The 27,603-nt window shown below is 50.6% G+C and overlaps 1 protein-coding gene across 3 annotated transcripts; it reads left to right on the top strand.

Moving 5' to 3' along the window:
- The first annotated feature begins 6 nt into the window (after positions 1–6).
- ST6GALNAC2 (ST6 N-acetylgalactosaminide alpha-2,6-sialyltransferase 2) lies at positions 7–27,235 on the top strand. Of its 3 annotated transcripts, none has more exons than XM_019542663.1 (10): positions 7–123; positions 16,406–16,498; positions 17,887–17,944; positions 19,445–19,619; positions 21,627–21,792; positions 22,948–23,086; positions 23,487–23,590; positions 24,438–24,521; positions 24,964–25,063; positions 25,720–27,235. In XM_019542663.1, the coding sequence occupies exons 1-10, from the start codon at positions 23–25 to the stop codon at positions 25,885–25,887; spliced, it is 1,188 nt and encodes a 395-aa protein (XP_019398208.1). In that variant the 5' UTR covers positions 7–22; the 3' UTR covers positions 25,888–27,235. The 3 variants fall into 3 exon arrangements, with proteins under 3 accessions (XP_019398208.1, XP_019398207.1, XP_019398209.1); XM_019542662.1 differs by lacking the exon at positions 7–123 and adding an exon at positions 13,265–13,428; XM_019542664.1 differs by lacking the exons at positions 7–123; positions 16,406–16,498 and adding an exon at positions 17,648–17,727.
- The last annotated feature ends 368 nt before the right edge of the window (positions 27,236–27,603 follow it).

The raw sequence follows: 27,603 nt of genomic DNA, 5'->3' as shown, positions 1-27,603 counted from the left end.
GTCCGCGCCCCGCGCTCGCCCGATGGGGGCCCCGCGCTGGAGGCGCCGCTGCCTCCTGCTGCTGCCGGCGCTCGCCTTCTCCGCCGTCCTCTACGGGCGCTGCCGCCCCGCCGGCGGGGGCAGGTAAGGGCCGGGGGTCCCGGTGCCGGCGCGGTGGTCGCCAGGGAGGGGCCGTGGCCCTGGGCTGGGGCGCAGCGCCTGCCGTCCCTCTGCCCGCTGCAGCCTCAGGTGCAGGCGACCGCTCCCCCCGTGCCACTTGGCAGGGAGTCGGCGACTGGCATCTTGTGCTACGTGCGAGTGTAGCCCTGGGAATCAGTCGGGGACCTGCTGGGAAGTCGCTAGAGATCTACACCAGATCCGTGCCAGAGCGGTGGGGCCAGCCCGCGGGGTAAGCCCGTGCCCTCCTCAAGTGCCACGCTGATCCCCTTCTCCTGCCTGATCTGCTGCTTTGCTCTGTGCTCTCTAACCCATCTGCTGCTCCTCTTTGTGCTCCCTCTGCCGCTGTGTTGCCTGGTCTTCCTCCCACCTGTTGCCTGCCACGCTCGGAGGCTGCCCGTGCCACTGGTGGCACGCGTGCCGCAGGTCGGCCAGCCCCGCTCTAGAGCAGTGGCTCTCAACCAGGCTGCTGCGAGATCCTGGTAAGGGTGCCGTGGGGCGCTGTGCCGGTTTACAACTGTTAGGCGTGCAAACCCCTACTTCCAATTCACGAGATCAACCCAGAGATCTCAAATACGAACCCGGAGTGTAGAAAACATCCTGACCTGGTGAGGTCTGTCTGAGTTGTGTCTCACAGAAGAATTGCTCTGTTACTTTCCTATAGTTAAAAAATGAGTGGAAGCTAAGGCATTTTCACAGGAATGCCTTGAGTCTAACAGGAGGTGCCTGAGTCTCACACGGTGGTGAACCAGTGGTCTAGAGAAGCTGACTTCTCCCTGGCTTAATAGGCATCTTTAGTCCTGTGATTCCTTTCTCCTTGTCAAAGTGGCACTGAATGGCAGCCTCTTCCCCTCCCTGTGGCCCTGCTTAAAGGTCAAGTTCCTACCACAAAGCAGGGGCGCAGACAGCTCCTGCACCATGTCCCCGACCTCAGCCGCAATGTTTAGTAAACAGGGAAGAAGGATTGTAATGCCTGACTTCCACACAGAGCTTCTCCGCCAGCAGATGCTTGGGACCCTTTTACAGGTGGAGAAGCCAAGGCACAAAGAGGTGGAAGAATTTGCCTAAGATCATGCTGCAGGTCCAGTGTCAGAGCTGGGAATAGAAACCACGTCTCCTGACGCCCAGCCCAGTGCTTGCTAGAGACCTATAATCAGAGACCCTCAACCCTGAAATCCTCTACTTAAGCTGTTATCTCTAAAAGTCTCAGCCCTAATTTATAAACCCTATATCTGATCTGGTGACCTTGAAGCCACATGGAGATCTGGAAGGCTGTGATGGGCATGCTTGGTGCATGGAACAAAGCCCCACATAGAGAGCTCGAGCTCAGTCTGCTGCTACTACAATGCACGCAACGTTGGGAGATTAGCAGCTGCCATGATTCACCTTATAGGTGGCTGAAATACAACGGGGGTTTCTGTATATCTAGCTTGTACCTTGTGAGGGGCCGTCTGAGGAAAGGGACTGTATAAATGCAGGCTGTTCCTGCGTGCATGCCAACTTCTGTGTGCTGGGGCTGACTCTCTGGTGCTTGGCATTTTATAGCTGGCGAAGTGTCTCCCCACTGCCACAGGAAGCATAACTTGTGCGGATACACGAGTGTGGCAGCTGCTGCCATCGCTGGAGAGGGGCACTGAACCAGAGACCGTCAGAGCTAAAGATGCCAGAGTTGCTACTACCCCTGCTAAAGAGCCACTGTTCTGCGGCTGCTGGTGGTACCAGCTTCTGTCCTCTGTGGTTTGGCACAGTCCGGCCTTGCACTCGCCAGTGGGTTACACTTGCAGCAGGTGCCAAGCAATGCAGAACTAGGTAAACTCAGTCCAAAGCCTTTCATGAAAGTCAAAGGTCCCACCCCTATTCTCCTTGCCAAAAGCCATGCTTAGAAACATCCCTCACTGGCAGGAATGGCTGGTTATTAATGCAAATATTATTAGCACTTGGCAAAAGATCCCTCCTGTCGTCATAGCTCCTTCTGCTGCACAGCTCAGAGCCTTGCTTTGGACGCTAAGCCCTTGGTGGCATGGAGCCCCTCCTTGGTATTCATCTCGCTTGGGCTCTCTTCAGTGGGTTTCCTTAGCTCCTTGTTTGCTTTTGATGGGAGTTGTTCTACTGTGTACTCTCCTTTATCTACAGGAAGTGTGGTGAGGACAACACTTTCCCATTAGATTTGTAAATTCAGCAGCTCTTATAATAGCCTTGCCCACACTCACCTGCTTCTATAAATTAACTGCCTACTGTCCAGGGTGCCACACCTCTTTTTGAGCGAAGGGTTGCATTGATATGGGTTCATCATCTTCTGAGTGAGCCAACCAGTCCAAGGTTGTGCGTGCTGCTGCTTTGGCACATCATGGCTGGTGATGTCAGCATGCTTTCAACATGCTGTTGGCATCTTGTGATGCAGCTTTGGAGCTTGATGGTGACATGCAATGGGGCTCTGCACCTGATAAGAGCAGGGTTGTACGGGAAATCCAGGAGGCTGGTTGCAATACCTGGCAAGGTTTGCAATGCTGATTTGCATCTTACCCCCATGGTACCACTCTGTGATCATTCAGTCCAGCAGCAGTAGGTGGGAAACGAAGGGCTTGCAGCAGGCACCTGCCTGTGGCATATTAGCAAGACCACTGACCTGGAGAGATCTTGGAGGACTTCAGCGGCCGGACAGGCTTTGAACAGACTCTGATGCTTTAGGCTGGCATTCTCAACAGTCTAAAGTGCCCAAATCCTATGAGAAATGGGCAGCAGACACCTTTAAGTGGCTTTGCAAATCCCAACTCTGACTAGATCTTCTTACTGGAGGCATCATTTTAAGAAGAGAAGCCACCCACGCCGGCAGCAGGTACCCCTATGATAGATCTGGCAGGCAAGAAGTAACACTGAGCTGAGCAATGTGTGCCTGATTGAAAGCCCAGGGAAGTCAGTGGGAAAGCTCCCATTAATTTCAGCTGCTCTTGGCTCACATTCTCTGGGAGTAGCCCACAGTCCTGTGAAGACATTGGTGCTTTTCATGAGAGGAATGGGTGGCATCAGGAACTGGCTGGACTGTGGGCATGCTGAGGGAGCTGTTCTGCTCCAGCAAGAGTTAAGGGACTAAGGTTCAGGATTTGGGAACAGCCCTCACGTTCTGGGGTAGTGGCAGAGAGGACAGGAGGTTTCCTTTCTCAGATGCCACCAAAGTGTCATAGCTCAGTTTTGGCTTTGTACACTGCAACCCATGCCTCTGGCTAGTCCATCTTCCATGGGGGAAGTCTCTTACTGCTGATGGGATTCTGGTAATTAGTAGGTTGCCACACTTCGAGGGGGATGTGGACAGGCAACGCCCTATGAGGAGAGATTGAGGGCCCTGGATTTCTTCAGCCGCCGCAAGAGAAGGCTGAGAGGTGATCTTGTGGGCGCCTATAAATTCATCAAGCGACGGGCAACAAGGAATAGGAGTTGCTCTGTTTACCAGGGCACTCCTTGGAGTAACTAGGAACAATAGCCACAAAGTGACAGAAAGCAGATTTAGGTTAGAGATCAGGAAGAATTTATTTACAGTAAGGGTTGCCAGAATCTGGAATGGGTTTCCAAGGGTGGTGGTGCTCCCCGCTACCTTGGGGGTCTTTAAGAGGAGGCTAGACATGCACTTGGTTGGGGTCATCTGACCCCAGCGCTCTTTTCTGCCCAGGGCAGGGGGTCAGACTCGGTGATCTGCTAAGGTCCCTTCCAACCCAAACATCTATGAATCTATGAAAGGTTCAGGGAAAGCAGCATGCTTGGGGATCTTCACTCACGGCATGGCAGTTGTACTTCACAGACCTGGGTTTTTGCAGTGGAGTGTCCAGCAGATCTGGGATCTGCCTGAGATTATTTTAGCAAGAAAGGTTCGAACAGATTGAAAACTACTTGATAATTCCTGTGAGGTGAGTTATCCCACACCAGTCTGGAAGGGATTAATGAGCTGCCATGATCCCAGTCAGCCCTGCTATATCTCTTCTTGGTGTCAGGCCTGAAAGGAGGTGCTAAAAAGAAGGGAGGAAGCAAAGCAGGCTGGCCTGAGGTGCCTGGTTGGAGTTGGGAGAAAACAGATGCCTCTGAGCTGCTGGATGTAGTACAGGGGTATAGGCTGTAGCTGTGTTGATCTAAGGACGTAGGCAGACAAGGCTCTTTGCTGAGGAGTCTTGATACCAGGAGCCTGTTGGGGAGTAGAAGGCAGCTGGTTCCAGGGAAGTGGGCTGAATTCACTGGCGTTAATGGGTCTTTTGGCTTGTGGTGGTGATGGACTCTGGAAGGCATTGATCCCTCTCGGTGACTTGGCAGGAAGAATTGGCTGCTACTGTAATGGAAGTAGGCTGAAGACTGTGTGGGAGAAATGAAGATAGGTGTGCTGTGCTGAGCGGGGGTGTAGGACTGGGACCTCTGTCCCAATCCGCTGCTCCAGAGTGCCCTCTCCGAAGAACGCTCTGCTCCCTAAACACTGCTTAGCTTTCAACTGCTCCAAGGAAGCTGGAGCATAAAACATTGCATGTCGCTCAGGCAATTCATTCAGTTCCAGCAGGTCATGTTGTACTCAATGGGAAGTGCTGAGTTATACTGAAATCTGTTACTTAATTAGGAGCCTGAATTGGAAGCAAAGATCTTTTGGAAACTTGGCTACTGGTATAACTTCCTCAGCTTCCTTATGCAAGGGACCCAGCTGGGCACAGCACAGCAACTTTGTTAGGTCAAAATCACAGTGATTCATAGCATGTGTGTTATAACTCTCTTCCAAAGAATACAACATCTTGGGAGAAGGATTGAGAAGTATGCACGGGAGCTCATGTTTTGCACCTGTGGTAGAATAGACTTCCTAGGTAACAAACAAACTGGTAACAAATACTTCTCCTGCAGACATGAATGCCTGTAGATCAAAAATGTGCTGTCATTTTAAAAAGGGGCCTTTGCAGGATATGCTCTCCTTGATCTTGTGCCCATTGCTCCAGCTTTGTCAGTGGGGGTGCCTCATGCTTAGCTGTGGTATCCCAAGGGTCAGCTCTGGGATGCCAGGTGAAGGTTGCTCTCTGAAACTGTGAGCTGGAGTAGGGGGGCAAAGCTCTCTTCAAGGATGGGGAGCACGGCAGCCAGCATCATAGAATCATAAAATCAATGAGTCGGAAGGGACCTAGAGAAATCATCTAGTCCGGGGGGTACTTTTGTGCTGAGCCACCCACCTTACTGTGACCGACCACCTACCAAGCTCCAGGTGTCTCCCCTGGGGCACCTACGACTGGCCGACCCCTTTCCTGGAGCACACCCACAAGCCTGGGGTAACCACTGCCACCACCCGGGGTCTGGTCATTGCCCCGGCCCTATGCCCCCGGGGGTACACAGGCCTTGTAGACCTTTAAGGTCCTTGACCCCCTGCAAGATCTTGAAGCACAGAAAGTAGCCTCCATTAGCTGAACCAAGGGAATGCAAAGGCGTGCCCATTCCCTCTCACACGTGTACCACAAAGCTTGTTATAGTGGATAGCTTTACTGGGTAAAGAGCATAGGCTTGGGGAGGGGTACGAGTCAGAGAAGTAGCAAAAGAATACCCAGAGCAAACAGAACTGGCCTGATATCCATTTGAAATACTTCTAAATTACTATAAGATACCTTTCTAGTTCAGTTTCTGGTAATTTACTCACTTGAGCATCCTGGAAGTGGGTGAGGATGGCAGAGGTTCAGTCTTCTGTGTAAAAGTCCCAAGGGCTCTCCCCTTCTCCCTGGAGAGCCTCTCTCCTAAATAGCCACCTCTGACTTCACCTGCTAGCTCCAGTCCCAGCCAGGTTTTGGTTTTATGGCGACCAACCAATTTGAAAAGCGTCACACCTTGACCTAGACTCAAGGCCCAGTCCCCAGGTCCTGAGGTCAGAGCTCAAACCATAGGGAGGTCAAGCTCCCTCCCTGGTACCTGCAGTCAGTCACTAACCCGGGGCCACCAAGTTGACAGACACGTGAGAGACAAAAGGGAAACAAACCCCCCTGAAAGCTGGAAGAGGATTCTTCCACCGGGAGTTGTCACCCATGGGCAGGAACCCCAGCCTCCATGAAGTCTGAGGTGGAAATTAGGCTCCAGGCATCACAGTTGGTGCCTATCTCTGTTTAGTCTGAGCTAGGCACCATTCAGGGGCATTGGGATCTGAGCATCATGTCTTTGGCCCACTTCTGCCCCAATAGTTTTCTTTATTCTCCATCTTTCTTGGGCCAGGCTGGCTGTTGTGCAGCAAAAATAGGCACCTCCAGTGAGGGAATTGGGGTTGTAGGCAGGAGATCTTGTCCTCTCCAAAGCACCCTCCCTAGGCAGCCGGAGAAATGGCCTCAGTGGGAGCCCAGCTGTGCATGTGGGTGAGAGGCTTCTGTGACTGGTGTGGGGCCAGCTCCCCCGGCTTCACTTAATACTTTACTTTGTGAAACAAAAATGCCTTGTTCTGCTTAATAGATGACTAACAAACCTTTGCAGGTACCACAGATTGCATTGTAGGAGCCCAGGGAATGGAGCCAGATCTACCCCCAGTGTTGTGTTTGACATTATCATGCCTGAGCCATATCTGAGGCAATATTTTGAAACTACAGAGGTCAGACCCAAGGATGTTTATTAACTGAGCGGCATCATTTAACTCAGCTCCTGTGTTGTTAGCCTGTTGACTGCTTAATGGCACATAGGTTCAGAGAGCCCCTTTTCATTTTCAGAGCATCTTATGACCCTGAACGGGTGCATCCCACCTTAGTGAGGGAGGCAAGGGATTGTGTTGGTGAGGACAGCTGAAGCCAAGGTTAGACTCTCAGACTTAAAATAACTCAGTTCTTGGTATTTGCTCAATTGCAGGGATTAGAAGAGTTGAAATAAATTGCACCTCCTATGTTAATAGGACCATGCAGGGACCTGTCTGGCTCTCACTGAAATATAGAGCAGCTTCCGAGACAATTCTGGCCCATAGTACACAGGCAGTGCTTCTGTGCAAGAAACCTGACTAGTGTGATCATCCCCATTGTATTGACGGGGGAAACTGAGGCATGGAGTGGTTACAACAGTTGGCCACGGCCAGAATTGATGATTTAAAAGGACCGTGCAGAGCCCCCCATGCAGCATGGGACAGTGGGGATGGCCCCCCTGCCCAGTAGCACCGCTGAGTCGGGGCTTTTTTTTTTAAACAAGTGCCAGGAGCTGGGGCAGCCAGAGCAGCCGTTTCCAGGCTGGGGGGGATGGGCCTGGCTGTTTCGGAGATTCAGCAGCAGCCAAATCTCCAAATCAGATCTGACCAAATTGATTCGGGACAGCGATTCGAATCACAAAATCAAATTGTTGTCCCCCAAATCGGCCAAATCCGAAGTGAATACTAGCTGCTTTGCACAGGTGTAGTATTTAGGTGTCCGAGTCCCAATAAGGATCTGGGCTGATTCACTGAAGGCATAATTGACATGTGGCTTAAGCATAAAAGCATAGTTATTGCATAAATCACATTAATTTCTGTGAGCACCACAAAGGGTAATAGTCTGGGCATGATTTTTTGTACCCAAAGCGCTGGGGAGAAATGCCTTTTCTTTGCCAATGCAGCCAGTAGCTGCAAAGAGATGGGGGTGTGGTGGCAGTTGGAAAGCTCAACTTCAGCCCTATAAGTAGCTATCCCAATTCATTTTTTCCCCACCATTTTCTAATGGTTCAAATTCACACCAGCTGTTTTTAGTATCTAGCGAACTAAGCCACCAGGAGGAAAAGAGGGTTTGTGACAAGTTTCTGAGTTAGGCCTCAAGAGACTGGGCTCAAGTCTTGTCTTTTGTCAAGAGGAGTCACCCCCCATCTCTCACCTCCCAGGACCATGCCTGTCCAGCCAGGCTAGAAGAGGTGAAGCCTGAGAAAGCCCAAGGCTGTGCCTTGGTAATTCATTTTCCCTTGGAGAAGGGGTAGGGAGCGGAGACCTGAGTTTCAGTCCCTGCCCCAGTAAGCAAGTATTTTATCCAGTAATTTTTACTGTAAAATACACAGAGGCCTGAGGCCTCCCCTCTCTCCGGGAGAGGTCTCACTGCTAGCTAGAAAGTCAGGCTTGCTCTGGTGAGTGCTTTCTCTCCCCCAGTGAATTTTGAGTCCTGCCACGTGAAGCAGAGCTGCTGCAGGAGAGGAGTGAGCCCCTCGGGGTACGGAGAGCTAATAGCTTGGTGGCTCGGGCTCTCCCATGGCTCTGAGGGGCTTGAATCGTTTCAGTTCTGTGCCCGGGTGAAGGCTCTGGGCACTGAGGCACTGGATAAAATGGTGGGTGCTGCTCCACCTCCTCTGGCCACTTTTTGAATCGAAGGACTGAGGTCTGCTCAGGTTTTGAAAGGAAGGGTTTAGGCACCTGCTTTCAGAAAGGAGTGCAGGGCTTTAGGCTCCGTCCTGCTGCCTAGAGCAAGGCACCTCCTGGCCCTGGCTGCGCTCAGCGGCTGCTGCGGTTCCAGTGACAACTGGGTGCTGAGGTGGCCATGGCCCCTGGTGAAGAGGCTCCTCTGCTGCAGAAGTTTTTTCTGCCACCATAACTGTGCCTGTTCCCCTAAAGAGTGGAGGTGCTGACAGAGTAATGCCCGCACCTTGTACCTTAATATTTCCACATCCCTGCCTGACATAGCTCTGCTGGCACTGGCAGGGCTTTGCAACTCAGGCACGGCTGTGGTCCCGCAGAAGCGTGGCTTTTGGGACATACTCCTGGCCTCGGTATTTCTTCTTGTGTGGCACAGGTGGCTCCTGACTATTCTGGTTTCCTCCCTTAGGTGTCTAGCCCTCCCCATGCACTGAGTGGTGTTGCTGAAAGCTGTGGTCCCTGCTAGAGTGGCAGGTGCTCGAGCCCTCTTGTGGGCTAGTCCATGGGGAACTGAGGTGAAGCGAGCCTGCCTCGCAGTAGGGAGACTAAGGGGAGCACCTTGGGCACAAACCCCAGATGCCAACTTGGGTGGGGGGCACAAAAATAGCAGCTGTGCTGCTGGCTGGGTAGAACCGCTGCCCCCTGGTTCACGCCTCTCTGGTTATGCCTCTGCTGTCTGTAAAGTGGATGTGATAGCCCTGCCCTCCATCACAAGGTGAGGTGGAGACCGAGGTGTTCAGGCCTGCTGTGATGGAGGCCACATGAGTGCCTCGCAGGTTTCTGTCACTGGGGCCAGTGCCCTTGTGTTGTCTGGACTTCAGAACCACTCCTTAGCTGGAGTCTTCCCTCAATGCTGGTTTTATAGAGAAACGTGGAGGCTTCAGCTGCTGAGCCCTTGCTCGTGTGCTGTTTGGACGCTGCTAAGCTGCAGAAAGCTTGGTGTCCAATAATGTGTTGTGTCCTCCCTGGGGATCAGGATATCAGGCATCATAAGATCCTGCAACCAAACCAGCCTTTGGCAATGTGTTTAATTAAAATACAACTGAGACACCCCTTCCCTGACTCCCATGATCTGATTCAGCACACATGGTATTTATTGCTGCTGCCCTGAAACTTTTAAACTCATTCGACTGTTGACCGGTGATTTGACCGGCTCGTAACATGAGAAAATACGGTAGCTGTGCTGCTTCCATAGACCCTGACCTCTTGACTTGGACTTCAGCCTGGGTTCACTTTGCAATAGATATGCTGTTGGGAACAGATTACAAGAGCATGATTTGGCTTCTGCTACAATTTACCAAGAACGAGGGGTGGGCATTCTCAGGTCAGATTTATTTAGATCCTCATGATAAAGCTTGAGGCACCTTGCAAAGGTTTCAGTCCAGGAGCTTCTGAGTGTTTTACAAGCCTGAGAAATGTCTGTATCTTACATGCTTCCAATAGTTATGTTAGTGGACCTGGTCACAACATGACCGTTGCTTTTGGTTGCATGACAGACCCGGGTATTATTGATCGTGCCAGGGGATTATATAATAAAGCCTCATGCTGCTACCTATATAAATCACAAGGGGAGTTAAGGCCTGAAGCTGTCCTTGAGCTCCCAAATCACCTGTCTGCCTTCTCACAGTGAATTCCTCTAGATAGTCTCAAGCAGTGAAATGCTTATCCCCTCTGTACACCAGCTGTTAGCAGGGCAGTGTCCTCCCCTTGCACCATGGACTCTGGTTCAGCGAGGCATTTCAGTTGGAGATTAACTCCAGGTCCGATTGGCTTCTAGCATGGTCTTAAGCAGTTAAAGCGGTTCCGCATGGGCCAAGTGTCACAACACAGCCTTTATCCAGGATTCCTCATTGTTGAATGTTTAGGCCAGTTTCCAGCAGGTGTCCGGAGGGGTTTTTGGGCCCCTGTCTTGCCAGCAACAGGTGTCATTTTGACACCCCTGTCCAGGGGTGATGTCTTGAAGCCGATGAAATCCCTCACACTTGTGTGGTTGGCAGGTCACCTCCTGGACACCCAGTATCCCTAGTTAGTCAAGAGAGCAGTGGCATAAATCTGGATGTCAGGCTTTCAGAGCCTGCCTCTGACCTGACGTTGGGGCTCAGAGGGCATCGGAAAAGGCTAAGTAGAAGAGCCGAGGGGACATGAGCCTCCAGAAAAGGTGTGGCTTGGGGAAAGAGGTGCAACTTAATGGCAGGGCCCGGGATGGTTTTACTTCCCTCTTTTGCCTGAAAGAGGAAAACTCCCTATGGGGAACCTTCTTCAGTACCACACCGACAGCTTGGCCAGCAGCAAACAGAGCTCTTGGTGAGGTCTAGTGCAGGCAGACTAAAGCCCCATGATGTTATGAGTAATAACACTCCAACCCCTGGGCAATGAGAGACCCAGAGCTTACGGAGACCCCTGCCAGAGCTCCCCTCCGTGGGGCCTCCTCTTAATCTTCCCACCATTTGAGGCCCACCTGTAGTTTATCAATGACTTTGTTTTTGCCTTCTCTGCATAGTTTACCCAGGCTATTTGCACAGCCTCTTACATTCTCCACTCAGCAATCCAGCGACATACCAGAATCCTACGGCATGCGTAAATATGCATTTAGGGTGTTATAAAACGTATCAAGTATGCCAGGGAAAGAAATCTCGATGACAAGTGGCTACTGTGCACGTACAAGGGCTACCTTTCAAACCCAGACTTCCACCCTGCTTGGATTTCTCTGTTCTCTGCCCACCCAAAGCGGCCAACCGTTCTCCGCTGCTGCTGGAGGCACCAGCGCGAAGCAGGGACGCACTGGGGTGGGTGTTGTTCAGATCATGATTAGAGGCCATCGCTGCCATGAAGATTTAGACAAGGGGGAGCGGATCGGGGTATGTCTACACGGCAGTCACAGGTGTCAGCATAATATGTAGGTGCAATCAGGATGCTACTAACGTGGTACAATAGCCACAAGGGTGCGGCAGCACAGACCCCCATGTAGCCATCCCAGTAAAACCCATGGTGCCAGGCAAACTTGGGCAGGTCCAATAAAACCCATGTCGTTGTGGCTTTGCTGCCATTGGTACACGAGTGAGCTACATTAAAGTCACATACTGCACTCAGATCTCTTGAATTGTGTCGGCACAAGCCCAGAAAGAGACTTGTCCAAGGTCACACAGCAGGTTGGGATTATAGCCTACCTTTCTTCACTTCTGGGCCGGCTGCACCCAACTAGTGGCAAAAATCTTCCAGCGGCCTGTCAGAACATGAGGCTGCGGAGCAGAGGGGTGAGGGAGCAGCTGATTGAGAGGAAGGAGAAGAGAATAAGCTGCACTGCCAAGTGAAACAAGGAGCACCCAGATTCAGCCTGGAGGGAGGGAGTGGCAGAGAGAGAGATGCAAACCCATGTACTCTTCAGTTGATGGGGTGGGGGTGGAGGTGGAGGTACAGGGGATGCTGATCTGCCTAGGAGTCTACTGGCAATGCTGGTGAGACCCGGGACTGCTGCTGAGTAACCTGCCCTCACCTCCTCCCCTGCTAGGGTTTGGGCTGAAAGGAGTTTTTGTACCTACTTTGATCTGTGAGACCTTCTCCCAGGATGAGCTAGAACTCAGATAGCAGAGGAGAAAGGGAGCTTAGTGTGTGTTGGATTCATTAGGAAAGCAAGCAGGGTTTCCTTCCTGGTAGAGGCCATTGGGACAGTGGCATCCTTTGTGACACGTAGCAGCCTGAACACTACAGCTTGAGAGGGCCACATCAGCAGGGCATTGGGGAGGGGTGGCGGTGGGTAGGAGGTATGTCCCTTTGCTGCTGGCAGATGCAGGTCTGCACTACCTGGGGAGCGTCCCTCCCAGGCCTTTCCTGAGGCAGGCGTAGTGCGCTGGTGAAGGGAGACACAAAACTCTAGAAGTCTTGGTTCAGAGATGATACCTTTTATTACACCAACTAAGAAATCACCAAAAAAAAAAATCTTTTCTCTGCAAAGTATCATCTCTGAACCAAGACTTCTGGAGTTTTGCATTTCTTTTTGTCTTGGACCAACACGGCTATGAAATACATCTGGTGAATGGAGCGTATCCTGGGGCAGCTACATGGAAACCCAGCCCCAAAGCAGCACCATCTTCTCTCTTCCAGAAAGCCGAGGGCAGGGGTCAGGCGGTGAGCTCCGTTCTCTACCTGTCCCCGAGCTCCTCTGCGAGTGTCTTGTAAACAGCGTGCTCCTTGTCTCGGCTACAAGCAAGTATTTTAATACGGGCACCTGATGATACACCTCCCCCTCCCCCAGGCCACCCGCATCTCGAGCAGAGTCTGCCCTGGGAGCTGCTGTGAAGCGAACCCTCTGTTTGCTGATGAATGGAAGCCTTTTTCCTCTTCCCAGGGGGCTCACGGAGCATGTTGGAGGCAGAGCCTCTGTAAACGTATCTCTCCTGGCCCCGAAAGTGCAAGCATCCAGGTGGCCTCAGGAAGGCTCCTTCTCATCTGCCAGGCTGGGCTCTCTCCTGCTTCTCCTCCCTCCATAACACAAAGGAGCAGAGAGCCCAATACTGCCAGGTCTCCCTGACTGCATGGAAGGCTTTCAGGATTGGGCCTGTTTCTCCTTTCAGGGTCTTTTTTAATCAAAGCAATTGCTTAGAGCAGTCTGAGCCTTGCCTGTGTTTGACACCAATACACTCTCGGGTGGAGGGTAACCCTGATCCACCGGCGTCTCAGCACCCACAGAAAGGTGGAAGCAGAGTCTCTAGGAAAGTCATGTCCCCCTTTGCACCCCACATCGAAGGTCTGCGTTTCACTCCTGGGGGCTGCTGAACATGAAGACAGCGCAGGATGCATGCAATGAATCTCTGGAGACTGCGGAGCAGCAGCCTGTGTTCAGCCAGGGGAATTCAGGCTCACAGGGGGGCCACTGAGGCGCAGATTTCAGCTACATTTAAAATGAGCCTGCAAGGTTTTATGACCAGCACTAGCGTTTGTAGGTAAGCAAGCTGAGCCTGTGACACGGGCAGTTAACTAATAGGCTTCAAGGCCTTTCTCCATAGGCGTGTGACTCATTTTGCACATTGACAGTGGAGCAAACAAAATGACCCTGTTGCTCAGGAGCTGGGGGGACAAAAGGATGGAGTCACAGTTTGCCTTTGGGATTTTCCTTGCTGGGACATGGCAGCCTGCTGCTGTGTGGTCAACCGATGGGGTAACTCCTTATACTGGGGGGAATAGAAGGAAGTGAAGCATTGAAACACTAAAGCTACCCTCTCATCTTGGTGAGCTAGAAGGGATGCAGGAGTGTTTGGCCTCTGCTCGAGGCATGAGGGAGCTGGCTTGGGCAGGCAGACTCTGCTTCATTGCAGTGCTCCTCTCTCTGGAGCACAGGTCACGTGGGGAGACTGGGATCTGTGCTCATTGTTGACTGTGGACATGGATGCAGTCCTGCTGCGTGTCCGGGGTGATGGTATTTTTACCCATGCAGCAGTGATGCAGGTGCCGTTTGTGCCTCTTTGTGCTGCTTGTTCCAAATCTTTGTGGAGAGGAACTGAAAAGAGGCTGGCTGTGCAGCGGATTCTTCTTAGTTTCATCCATTCACTATAGCAGTGATACTCAGCCAAGGTGTTGCAATACCCTCGGGTGCCATGAGATTCTTTTAAAGGTGTTGCACAGTATTAGCACTGGTAGGTGTGCAAACACCTACACATGATCCACAAGGTAAACCTAGATATTTTAAATAGGAATCCAGAGTGCTAAAAACGCTGAGCCCTGCTGTGGTCTTTCTGAGTTCTTTGCAACAGAGGAATTGCAGTATTTTTTTTCTGTGGTCAAAAAATGTGTGAAAGCTAGGAGCTGGGATTTTCCAAAAGGTGCCTGGAGTCTAAAAGGGTTGAGAAATAGTGCACTTTAAGAAGGAAAGGAGCGTGATGACTCCCATTCTTTCAGTATCCTTTAGGACAGTGTTTCTCAACCAGTTGGACGCGTCCCACTGGTGGGATGCAAAGGTCATGTAGGTGGGACTTTGGCTCCTTGCCCAATTGAAAAAATCAGTTGTTTGCACTTCAAATAGATGAATCAACAGATATCTCAAACAGTGTAGTTTTGTGGGGTTTTGTTTTTATCATGGTGGGACCAGGGTTTTTGAGAACCGCTGCCGTAGGAAGTTATAGTGTATGGGGGAAGGAAGCTAAAAGTGCTTCTGCCCACCCTAAATAACAGGCCAGAGTCAGCACAAGCAAAGAGGGGGCTGGGCTGTTTCTCAGTCCCCGCAAGGCTGCCCGGCCGCGTCAGAGTTAATGTTTAAGCAGGAACGTTCTTCGGCTGAATGATAAACCAGCCACAAATACGGTTGTCCAGATCCAGACCCCAGACTCTTCTCACACCCCTGGAAGTTGATTGTGCCTTCTTCTTCCTTCCTTTTCCTCATCCTACTTTCAGAATGTAGTACTGGCAAAGGGTGCCAGACTCCCCATGTCAGACATAGCATGGGTGAAGGCACAGCACCAGTCTGCCTAGTTTGCCGCTGCCCATAAAGACAGAGGCACCTTGATGTGCTGTCTGCACCTGTGGCTTTTCTCTTTAATACGGCTTTTGTGCTTACAAAGGGCACCTGGTAGCCCTGCCCGTATGTCCGTATCTTGTATGCTTCCAATAGTTACGTTAGTGGACCTGGTCATAACATGACTGTTGCTTTTGTTTGCATGACTGGTAGCCAGGGCACGTGGCAGCCCTGCCAGCTGAGGTCTCTGTTGTACCCGTTGGCTTCCTGGGTGCCGCCCAACACATGCATGCCAGATGTGGGGACCCTAGAGACGGATGTACGGCCTCTATGGTTGATTCAGTCCTTGGCTTCTCTGCCAAGGGCATCTGTGCACCCTGTGGAAAGTTTCTGCAACGAGGACACAGACTCACTTCCTCTGATATAGTCCCCAGAGGCAAGAGATAAGTATTGGCTAAAGCATTCATATGGAACAGTGTTCTGTCAGAGAATAGTGATTCCACAATGGGGATTCACTAATTTCATCCAAGCTTTTGTAGGAAATTATTACAATGTTTTATAGTGACTTAATTTTGTCTCATTTTATTCAGTGGAATGTGTTGATGAGTTCAGAAAAAAAATATTTTGGAAATATTTATACCAAACATTCTGATAGTCGGACTGTTTGGGCCAAATTCAGAAGAAAGCCGGGTTTTGACACCTCAGAACTTCCTGGGAGATGGAAATACCAGGTGCTGACCAACTTAACTAATGACATTACCAACCTATGCTGGATTCAGAGACAATTTTGTCATTAGGAATCTGCAGAATAATCAGTCTTCCCACCTTTTCTGAAAAAAACCCCCAATCTTCCCACCTTTTCTGAAAAAAAAAACCCAATCAAACCTGGCCTGGATTGCCCCACATTCCACTGGGGTCTCCTAACCTGGTACAAGGGCTGGAAAGGTGCTAAGTGCTAAACAGTATAAAATAGTAAATGCCTTTGGGAACTCCTGGTGGCAAAGTGAAGAACTTCTGAGAAATAGCAGGACAGACTGATTCCACTTGTGTAATGTTGGAAGATCACTGTGGGTAAAACGGAGGTCCTAGCAACATGGTACTGAAGAAGGAAACCTGGTTTGATACTCACCAAAGCCACAGGGAGCTGATGCAAACTCTTTTCTCTTAAGCTTTCTACATGGCATCTCATATTTTGCAAGTCTGTTGTTCCTCCTGCTGGGTTGAGGGACATACACCCTGCCCAATCCAGGCACCAGTTGGATGTAATCAAGCTCCTCTTTGGCTTAATGAGTTTTTCATTTTGTTGGGTTCCATGAATCCACTTGACACATTTCTTGTCTGTGCTGCTGGGGGTACCTCTAGACTGGTACGTTCCCCCTTGAGGTGGCCAGGACGCTCAGCTGACATGGGGGGCGTGATGGATTTGTGGGACCTTGCCCATTGAGGTGCTCTCCGCTTGGTCTCTGTTCTAGCCTGCTGCAGCAGGAGCCCCTTCTCCTGGTACCCCCGGAGCTGTCTCGAGAAGCTGGGAGCCATGACCTGACTCGAGAAAGCATCATAAAGAGGTAAAAGGTGCAGGACGGGAGGAGGAATTTAGTTAAAATGTCTTGTTTTTTTTCCCCTGCTGATTATTCCAGGTGGGTGGGAGAGGAGAGTATCATGGACTTCTGTCTCCAGGGTTTTAAATAGGACCTGATTCTTACAGCATCATAACCCTCTGGGTTTTATTGTCTTCTACTGTGAGCTGAGAGCTGGTGGGAAGTGATGGGCTGGCAACTGAGCACATGAAAACCCACTAGCAATCCTCAGACCAGATACATCTCAGGAGATCATGGCACAAGTGTCTCCTACATTGTCTTGTCCATGGACCTCAAACCAGCTCTGTAACGGCCATCTATAGATCAAGAGGAAAGTTCAGTCCCTTCAAACAATTCATTTCTGGTGGTACTAAAATGACAACAGCATCTCAGTTCATGAGGGACACCAAGCAAGGGTCAGATGGTGAAAACTTTCAGTTACCGTCATCTCAGTCTGGATCTAAACTAGCTGTTTAGTGTTTGATGCATTTCTTTAACTTATTGTCTTGGCTTTTTACGTTCCCAGTGACTTAGACATCAGCACCCTATAGGGGCCCAGTGTCTCCCAGGCTTAGCACTGCCAAGACTGCATTTCCTTAGGGTGACAATCTTTGAACAGAGCCCACACAAGACCTGAGCATCACTTAACTCCCACAGCTTACAGTGTCAGGGAAATCTAGGTTGTGGGTGTATCTCTGAGGTATTTCTACTCAGCAAGGGGAGGTGTGAATATAGCTCAGATACACATTTGCAAGCTAGCTGTACATCTAGTTATCTCAGATACCAATAGCAGTGACAACACAGAAGCCCAGACCTCAATATGTGCAAAACGGCCAAGTCACCAAGGACCTAGACTGGGTTGTGCAGCCTGCTCCTACAGTTATCACTGTGGCTTCACCATTGCTGGTACCTTAGTTAGCTAGATTGGGTTTGCCTAAACAAGCTGCAGTCACACCTCAACTTCCAGCATAAATAGACAAGACCAAGAATGTGCTATAGTCCCCATTTAGACAAGAGGAACTGGGGCATATGGCAGTTAAGGGACTTGAACGTGGTAACACAAGAAATCAGTGGCAGGGATAGGAACCAGACTCAGAATTCCTAACTCCTAGGTGTGTCCCAGGACCTGCCTTCCTTCCTTCCCACTGCTGGATGTTGGGAGTGAAAATTGTCCCTCTTGACCTCAAGTCAGTGCCCTCCCTATCCCCACAATGGAGGTAACTAAATGTGGGTAGGAATGTGTAAAGCTAACTAATAGAAGCTGTATCTAAAAACTACAGTAGAGGCTGGCAGATTTCTCAGTGCATGCCAGAGAAATCCACATGGGCAGTGTCCCACCCAAGAAGGATATTTATTCCTTTTGTTCTTTTCCCCAGAGGGCAGCAGTCTAAATATTCTCCTGAGCTGGAAAAACCCAGACCCACCTGGGAACAGGTAATAAGCACATTCAAACTGCTTTTTCATTGTCTTTCTGAAGTTTTTCATTAGTTCAGGCTGCAGTGAAAAGGAGAGCTGAAATTTTCTCTAAAAACAATGTCTGCTGTTTGAAAGGTATTTGGACATCTGTACACACATGCACATATGTGCACGAGCTCACACACACACACGTGACATTTCTCCTGTGCAAGCCTATGTTTGCAGGAAGGATGGGGAAGTCTGAAAGTAACACCCAAGATTTCAGCCACTTATCAACAAGATTTTAGCCACTTATTAACAGGTCTACTTCCCAGACCTCTTGAGCCTGCCAAACTGAGCCTGAAGATGCATGGGAGGAGGTGTTGAGGAACACAAGGTGAAGGTTAATGGCTAGTGCTGGTGCCAGGCTAGATGATCTCTTGGGCCCTTTGGCCTTAAGCTGTTCTGTCTAGCTGAGGTTGGCTGGTGTGGACAGAAGCTAAGCAATGGTAGAAGCCCACTGCTGTAATGAAGCTAGACACTGGTGTCCTACCAGAGCTTGATTTGGTGCCTGGTGAAGGCAAGTGGAGTCTGATTACAGGGAGAAATGGATAAGCTCAGGTCCTTTAAATGTATTTACATGCCTGACACCCATTGAGCTCAGTACCTTTTGAGGATATGGGCTAGGGTGCCTAGTCATGCAATCCTTGCTTAGCATCAGGTTCCCAGTTTGCACCCATTTACACTGGCTTGCTGCGCCATGTTGAACCTTGCTTGGTCACCAGGCAATGTAAGCTGTGTGTTTGCATCGCTTTCCAGTTGTCTCGCCTGTGTGGAGATGGGGTCTCCCAAGAGCTCCCTTCCCCGACTCTGCATTCCTGCTTTCCTCAGACATTCTCAATGTATTAATAGCTCTGGCTGAAACATCAAGCCTTAAACCCATCCAAGGAAAATACAAATGGGCCAGTGAAAAACTATAGGATGCTGTGGGAATTCCTGAGTCATTAATAACATTTTGGACACCCTTAGCAGAGAATTAAACTTATGGAGGAAACAATACTGCTCCTTTTTACAGAGTGTTTTTCACCCTTTGAGCAACTTATGAGCATTGATTAACTGATTCTCCAAAAAGCACTTGTGAGCTAGGGATCATCCTTGAATTTATAGCCAGAGGGAGGAAGTGACATGACTGAGGTCACACAGTAGGTCAGTGGCAGAGCCAGCAATGGACCGTGGGAATCTGGTGCTCAAACTAGGTTGTATGCAGTCTCTTTGGGGAATAGGCCATTTGATTTCTTTAGCATATAGCCCAGTGGAGTCTTAGGCTATGACGAGTCTTCCTAGAGTACTACGTTTTTAGTAGCAGTGAACATTGCTAACAAGTTATTTAAGTAGTTGCAGTTGCTGAAGAGAGAGATGGAGGCTTCTTTGTGTGGCTAGAATATATATCTCTGTGGTGCATTCCTCTGACTGTCTTCGGAGTCATTCAAGAGAAACACAGATCAATTTGATTCTGAACCATGGTTCCTTTTCTTTCAGCCCAGCTCCTGCCTGCAGTCACTAACATCAAAAGTGAAGGCAGACTCCAAGTTTGGGAAGCTCTTTGACTTCCGTATCCCAGTGCTGATGTGGGACCGTCACCTAACCTCAGAGACATGGAACAAGCTGAAGGGGCGTGGTGTCCCTTATGGCTGGCAGGGCTTGTCCTACACAGGTAATGGAGCAGATGGCACAATCCCCTTTGTCATACGCCAGATGTCCCAGCCCCTTACCTGTTGCATGGGGATGACATACCCTTGTTACCTTGCTAGGCGGGCCTGGTCCCTAAACACCACTGGGATGTGAGTATTGTAAGTGCAGTGGATGGAAAGGAAGAAAGGAGGGGTGGCAGCCTGTAAGTATATCAGAGGTATTCATCAGGGCCTAGGGAGCATCTGTTCACCAAGGCCCCTCGAGGGAGGACAAGAAATAATGGGCACAAGCTGATTGAAGATTGCTTCAGACTGGATATAAGAAAATCTTCTTTGCAAGCCGAGTGCCAAGGGTTTGGAACAGGATCCCCCAGAGGTGGTTCAGCCACCCACCCTGGCGATCTTCAAACAGCGTCTCGATGCCCATCTTACTGGGGTCATCTGATCCCAGCTGTCTTTCCTGCCGAAGTGCAGGGGGGGCTGGACCCGATGATCTGCAAGGTCCCTTCCAGCCCCTAACATCTATGAAACTATGAAAGGTGACCTGGAGAAAGATTGTGAGGCCCGTTGCCAGTTCTCTGGGCCTGTTTATAAATCCCCATTTCCTGTTTATAAAGACAATCCCCAGCTCTTGTGGTTGACAAACCTCAGAACAGCTTGGTATCATCACCTATTATGCATAAGCAGAGTGAGGCCCAGTTTTGCCCCCGACAGTCCCATGGGTCAGGAGAGCTAAGGCTAACACCCAGCTTTCCCCAATCCCATCCCAAAGTATGCCCCTACAAGCTTCACTGCCTGTGCCTGAATGGAGGAAATAGGTTCAACTGCATTGCTTTATGTAACCTGACTCCACATCCTATCCCTAATTCCTGCCACCACCCAATGGCAGCCTGGTTGGCTGTGGATGAAACGGGCTGTGGATCCCGTACTTGCTTAGAGACCTTAGCAGGAGAGCATGGTGGGGGAGATGCTTGCCCAGGCTGCAGCCTTGGGAGGACTTCACCCTCCAGAACCGCTGCCTGGCACTTTCCAGTACTCATGTTCTGAGCTGCATGGTTGTGAAGGGTGGGAGGTGGGGGCAGAAGCAGCTGGGGAGGTGAGTGGGATGGGGAGGCAGGGGCTGCAAACACCATAGTCACACTGATATTTCCTAGCTATCTCATTTCCTCGCTGGACAGGGCTGGGCAAACCGCAGCCGAGGCCTAAACCTGATTTACAGCTAGGGCCGGGTCTCTGTTTGGAAAGGCTTGCGGGGGTGTTGAGAGAACAGAGAGACAGAGGATACGGCAGACCTGACTGGGCTCCGAGTCCCTACCATGTAAACAGAAGGGTCACTATCTGGTTGATAAAAGCCTTCCTCCCCGGGGAGACAGGAGGGAGAGCCGGGTGGGAGTGGCGGGGCTGGGAACGCTGAAACGCTGCTATCAGTGTCTTGTGACATTTTCCTGAATAAAAGCTCCTAGTGTCCGTGTGATTATTAACTTGGAGTGAAAGGATCTCAGACAACCCGCTCCATTGTTGCAGGCCATTGGCGGCAGGGGATTGTTTCCCTTCCCACCCTGTGCCCACTCCCCACGCCTCTCCAGCCGCGGCCAGCAGCTTGAATCTCTCAATTGTGAGGTGACGATGGAAGCGGCCGGGGGCAGAGGAAGAAACAAAACAGTGTGGGCAGAGCAAGCTGCAAGGAGCCATGGTTGGGAGGGAGAGGGCAGGCATTGCCTCAGAGCAGGGCTAGCAAGTGCCATAGGCCCCCACCCCATGGATGCCTCCCGCTGGGACTCCCACCACCGCCCTGCCACCTCTCCAGAACCAGCCACATGGGCTCCAGCAGGGCTGGGGTCGGGGAAGAGGCTTCTGTCCTGGATCACTTAAATATGGGGCGAATTTCTTTTTTTGGAAGATTTTAGAGGCAAGGGTTGCTCAGCATGGGCAGGAAAACGCTGCCCACGTACTGAGCTGGTGCAGGAGTCCGTTACAGGCCGTATACAGCTGCCTATTCAACACCTGCCCCTTCTTGCTTTGATCCCCAGCTATTGCCTCCACCCTCCGTCTCCTCAATGACTCTGCCAACAGATGGCTGATTGACAGAGCCAGCTTCCCTGGAGACTGCATCCGCTGCGCTGTGGTTGGGAATGGAGGGATTCTCAATGGATCCCGGCAAGGCAAGGAGATCGACGCACATGACTTCGTCTTTAGGTATGAGCAGCTCCGTGTCGCTGGGGCTCCTGGGAGCTGTAGCCTGGGAGAAGCCACCAGCTGGAGGGATGTTCACCTTTGGCACAGGTCTGTTTGTTCAGCTTTACCGATGAAGGGAAGCCACCGAAAGATCTGGTGGGTTAAAGCTGTTCTCAGTTAGGGGAGTTCCAGGTTCACATAACTTGCATTCTTGCTGCCCCAGCAGAGCAGTGGGTGTTCTGCTTTAATGTGTATCGTTTCCCTCTGTGCTCCAGCAGTGGGGGTGAGATCATTAAACATTAACAGTGACACGTCACTGCAAATCTGAGGCAATATCCTCCTTGCCCTTCATTGCACAGTCCCCTTTTCAGGTGATCTTGGCCTATCACAGATTATTCCCTGGCAGGAGATATTGTAGGCCCTTTAAATCAACACAGCTTCATCCTGCATGGAGTCGTCTGCCACAAGGGCTCTTTGCTGAGAGGAGCGCCGTTAGGTGCAACGTGGAGAAACAAGGACCTGTTGTTCATGTTGTAATATCAGGTTTGCACCTTGGCCGAGGTGAAGGTGCCTGTGCAGTGCCCTGTATAACAGCGAGGGATGGGGAAATGAAAGCCAAAGATGCTAAAGCAAATCCCTACTGCCGTAGAAGTAGCTACAGGGTTTCTGTTGCTCGGGTAGAGCCGGTGAGACCTCCATGGTGAAGTTTTGCCGAGCAACACCTTTCTCCTCTCACGCAGTCCACGGCTGGGACTTGAGCTGGGCCTCTGAGGTTATATCTGGACTGCTTTCATAGTGTTCCTGAAGGCACTGCCCAGGTGCCTGCCCCTGAGCACCCACTCCTGCTCCTTTCCGCCCCGTTCTGGGTTTTGTGTGTATCTAGTGGGAGAGGGAATATGGGGCCTGCTTCTCCGCGGTACTCTCAGGAGCATTGCAGAGATATGATAGGGGTAATGGAGGTATCGGTCCTCTGCGGGCCCACTGTCGTGAAGCAAGGTGGCTTGTTGGAGGTAGGTGGAGAGGCAAAAAGTTACACCTTTACAACCACACAAACTGACACACACACACAACCCCAGAGGGAAGCAGCATTGGTGGTAGAGGCAATGTGTTGAGTGCCCTGTGGTGAGAGGGCAGCCCTTTATCAGACCCCTCATCTTTGCCCTGGTCCTTCCACAGGCTCAATGGAGCTGTGACCAAAGGCTTTGAGGAAGATGTTGGGACCAAGACCTCCTTCTATGGCTTCACAGTGAACACCATGAAGAACTCTCTCATTGCTTACAGAGAGTACGGCTTCACCCAGGTACCCCAGTCCAAGGTGAGGCATCCCGGCTGGGGCTTGCTCTGAAAACCTTGGGTTGGATCTGGAGACTCATCTGGGTTGAGGGATGGAGCGTTACTTCTCTGGGCTGGCTGGCTGTCAATGCGTGCATCCTGGGAACCAGTGCTTTGACAACAGCCACCTACCTCTCTGCCTGGGAAGAGGCCCTGGCTCCTTTCTGGATCACCAGAAACTTTCCCTCTATTTGGAAATCACTGTTTGTTGCTCAGTGTCTACATCTCCCGCTCTTCCTGCCAAAGCACATGCGTTTATCTACTCACCCTACATGTGCGGGTGGATGAACGAGGTTCCTTCTTCTAGGCAGGGTTGAGGGTGTGACGGGGCCGGGCTCTTCAGCTTCTAAAGCATCACGTGTCCTGTCCCCTCTCCACTGCAGGAACTACGTTACATTTTCATCCCCTCGGACATGCGCGATTACACCATGCTGAGGGCAGCTATCCTAGGCAGCCCGGTCCAAGACGGTTCAGACAAGGGTGATGAGTAAGTAACCCTACCAGTCTGTCCCAGACCCACCCTAGCCCAACCAGGCATAGAGCTCTCTTGGCAACTTACACCCTCTCTGCCCAGGGTGGGTATTTCTGCAAAGGTCCTCGGTGCTTACATGGGCCTTGTTGTTGTGGTATCAGCCTGCCTCAGCCCTTAAGATATTCCTCCTTACAGGCCCTGGGGGGTAGGGGAATGCTATTGTCCTTACAGACTGGGGTATCCTGAAGCTAAGTGACTTGCCTGAGGCTGCACAGGAAGCCTGGGGCAGAGGAAGGACATGGGTCTCTCACATCCCAGGCTGGTGCCTTCTCCTCTAAATCAACCTTCCTTTCTCTGAGCTTCAGCAGCCTGATTTTTCATGGTGCTCCAGCCCCCAGTGGGACCGACTCAGTAAGCAGCCTTGGAAACTCTGTAATAACCCACTCTACAGCACTGCAGTACTTAAAGTCTCCACATATGGAAATTAATCTCTTTGCTTTGGTGGCCCACTTTCACTGGCAACCCTTGTTCCTTTGCTAATACAAGGGAAGGATCAAAGTGAGGCAGGAACTGGACAGCAGGGCCCAACTTTAACAGCCTGTTTTAAAAGCCTGTTAATGCCTGGCTGAGTTGCTGCCCGAGAGGCCTTATGTTAAACCCCAGCACCCAGGGATCAGTGTATTTTCCTTCAGCATTTGATATTTTCTCATGGCCTGACCTCTCTGCCCTTGACAAATGGCACTGCTGTTTAAACAACTAGCTGTCTAAACAACTAGCCTCTTTTTTAGGTTATAGCATAAATACCAAGTTGTCCAAATAGCAGCATGATGTGAAATGATATTTTTTGATCTCCCTGCCTCAGACCATCAAAATATTTTGGACCAGAAGCATCTGCAAAGAAGTTCAAGCTGCTGCACCCAGATTTCATGCATTATCTAACAGCAAGGTAAGGAAAACAAGGTGTCTTTGGGCAAAACACTCCCGCAATACCACAGCTCCTGTTCAGTGCCGAGCTCCCCCAGGTCTATTCCCAGCAGCCTGCCCCTGAATTATTAAGCACCGTCAGACTTAGTCAGTCTTTCTGCTCTTGGCCTGCAGTCTCTTCCTCACCCTGCAGTCTTCCTCCATTGCTGCAACCCACTCCAGTGACACTGAATGTGCTTCTGCTCAGACACAGGAGTCAGTTCTGTCCCATTCATAGCTGTGCAGCTCACTGTGATCCCTTTGGGAATTACCCCAAACTGTTTCTGTCCATTGCAGTTCAACCCAGTTTGGTTCCTTGCAGTCTGATGTGTCTTCCTTCAGCATTTCCTTCATTATGTTTGCTGTGGTTGAAGCCTCCGTTCCTCCTGAGCTCGTTTGCTATAATCCCTTCTCTTTGCTCACAGGTTTTTGAGGTCGGATATAATCAATACACAATACGGCTACCTCTACATGCCCAGTACTGGTGCCCTCATGTTGCTGACAGCCCTTCATACCTGTGACCAGGTAAGAGGCTGGGGCGGGGGGGGAGGACCTTTCTTCAGTGCTCCATACTCTGTGTGCACATCTACAGTGTTGTGATTACAGATCATGTAGCCATATACAGGTTGACTTTATACCACCTAGCTTGGGTACCAGTACCAGTGTGGTTAAGTCTGTGTGGATCAGGCATGGATTTACCCGCCCCAGTATTTACTTCTGCAGGGGGGGTGGCAGTCAGCACTGAGCTGTCCCAGCTGGCTTGGGTAGGTGGATCTATACAAGTCGCATCTTGGCTGCAGCACAGATTAATACCATTAGCATAAATTTAAGCTGAAGGCATGATCCTGGCAGTGGAGAGTGGAGTTACAGCCACACTGTGGCTTGGCTCTTTGCACATCTCTGCTACGTCCTAACTTGTTTTGGAGAAGGCTCAGGTGATCCCAGCCCTGATGTTCCATCCTCACTGCTGGCATTTGGCTGTAGCTCCAATGGGCTGCTGTGTCACACTAACCAAGAGGGGTGGGGTAGGCCTGGCAATGCATTATGCCCCATGTTCCTGGTCCACTTGGCATTGCTGGAATGGGTAGCCCCTTATTCCAAACACTGGAGTAGAGACTGCCACAGGTTGGACCCCTCTTCCTTTCCCATCTCATTTGCACCACCTTTCACGCTTCCTCTAGGTCAGTGCCTATGGATTTATCACCGACAATTATGAGAATTTTTCAGACCACTACTACGAGCTGGAGAAGAAGCCTCTGGTGTTTTATGCCAACCACGACATGCTGCTGGAGGCCGAGCTCTGGAAGAGCCTGCATCGGGTGGGCATCATGAAGCTGTACCAGCGATGAGGCAGGCTGGTAGCTTATAGGGACAACTTCCCTGCATTCTCTGGATGGAAAGAAAGCATCCTTCTCCTCTTTCCCATGGGGTCCCTTCTCCCCTTCTGAGGCTGTCAAGAACTTACAGGGAAATGGGGCCTATTCACTCATTGCCAACCCTACAAACTGAAGTAGACGAATTGCCTCGACTCATTCTTCAGGTCCAGGGTCTGGGCTGGAGGGCTTTACTTGGAGGCTTCCAAAGTAGCAAAGCAACTGTGGCCGACTCTGCTTAGGCCTTTTTGGCATTTGGCTGGAGACAGCAGAACCTGGAGCTGCCTTTGTCACAGTGGAAAGCTATGCCATTTCTCCCAACGCACCCAGGATGAAGTGGGCAAGAGCTGCCAACAGCTGTCAGTGTGCATCTTCTACTCAACTCCCAAATGACTGTGATGGCACCAAGGGGGGATGCTGGAGGGTCCCATTACTCCCCTTCCCGTTATACACTGTCTTCCCTCAGCACACAGCTTCCAGCTGGAAGATGTGCTGCCCACCATTGCCTCCTGCCCATGAACACCAGCTTCCTTCAGGACTCAAGAGCTCTACTTCCTTCTGCTTTTAAACTCTTCCCTCCACCCTTAGTGTAATGCATCACAACAACACTCTGCACAGCTGAAGAGAGCCAGGTGGAACTTGTGGACATCAAGGTAGACAGCCAAAGAGCATTACTGCTGGGCATGGGGACTACAGTCATCTATAACCCCTCATCACACACTCATGCTCCACTTCCTCAGTGGAACTCCATTCTTCCACCTCACTCACCAGCACAGCACAAGGTCTGACCGCTTCAGCCCTTGTTTAGCTTGTCACTCCATGTTGTAGTCAAAGGTGATGGAGTTTTTACAGGTAAATTGCAGCAACCCTGCCCTCTGCTAGCTGGAACCTCAGAGGCAGATTGGGGTGGGTGGACTTGTGTAAGGTGGGTGAGAGAATCACAAGGCAGCAAGTGCCTTATTTGCATTTCAAATCAATGGTGCCTCTGGGTAGAGTAAGGAAGAACCTACTTCTTTTAGAGATAGGAGGGGACCTGCCACTCCATTGTGTAAGACTAAACCACCATCACATTTCATTTGAAAACAATTAGGCCACAGAAGGATAGTGGGAGGGGGTGGGATCTTTAACCCTTAAAGCCATGTTGTCAGATAATTAAGTGTAAATAGGACACATCAGATCTGCTACAGGTAAGTTATGTGCTACAGGAATGCTGCAAGGGCTAGGGATAGATGGATGGGTGGGAAAGGACAATGGGGAGAGATGAAGTGTAATTTGAAACATTTTCCCACTTTGTATAATTGCATAAATGTTGAATGATCTTTTTCCTTTTATGTTCTCTTTTGTTGTTTTAGCCAAGGGGTTGGGGCAAAACATGACAGGTAGAGAGGCTGCTATGGAAAGCAAAGCAACAATGCAGTGTGTGACTGGTGTTATTAGAGGGCAGGTTGGCAGGAGGGGGTTGTCTTGCAGTGACTACCAAAGTAGAAAGGATGAAAGACTGTGAAACCTGTGAAAGCTGATGCAACCAATGCTAATTCAGAGCCAAGTGGTTCAGTGCCAGATTGTTTCGACCCAGCAACTAGAATTTAGGATTTTTTTTTTTTATTATTATTTTTTTTTATAGTTTAGTCATTGTTTGCTGTAAGTCACCATGGTAGAATAGCACTCAGCTCTCCAGTTACGGTTGGGAGA

This window comes from Crocodylus porosus, unplaced genomic scaffold, assembly GCF_001723895.1.
Source record: "Crocodylus porosus isolate Cpor-Errol unplaced genomic scaffold, CroPor_comp1, whole genome shotgun sequence".
In the NCBI taxonomy this organism is placed as follows: Eukaryota; Metazoa; Chordata; order Crocodylia; family Crocodylidae; genus Crocodylus; species Crocodylus porosus.
Note: the sequence above shows the minus strand (reverse complement) of the source record. Positions and strands in the feature narration are given on the sequence as shown.

Excerpts from the sequence above, each read along its gene's own strand:
- ST6GALNAC2 (XM_019542662.1), top strand. The coding sequence starts at position 13,280 with ATGCATGCAATGAATCTCTGGAGACTGCGGAGCAGCAGCCTGTGTTCA. Across the intron at positions 23,087-23,486 it reads CCCAGGTACCCCAGTCCAAG|GAACTACGTTACATTTTCAT; the intron begins GTGAGGCATCCC and ends TCTCCACTGCAG. Across the intron at positions 25,064-25,719 it reads CCCTTCATACCTGTGACCAG|GTCAGTGCCTATGGATTTAT; the intron begins GTAAGAGGCTGG and ends CGCTTCCTCTAG.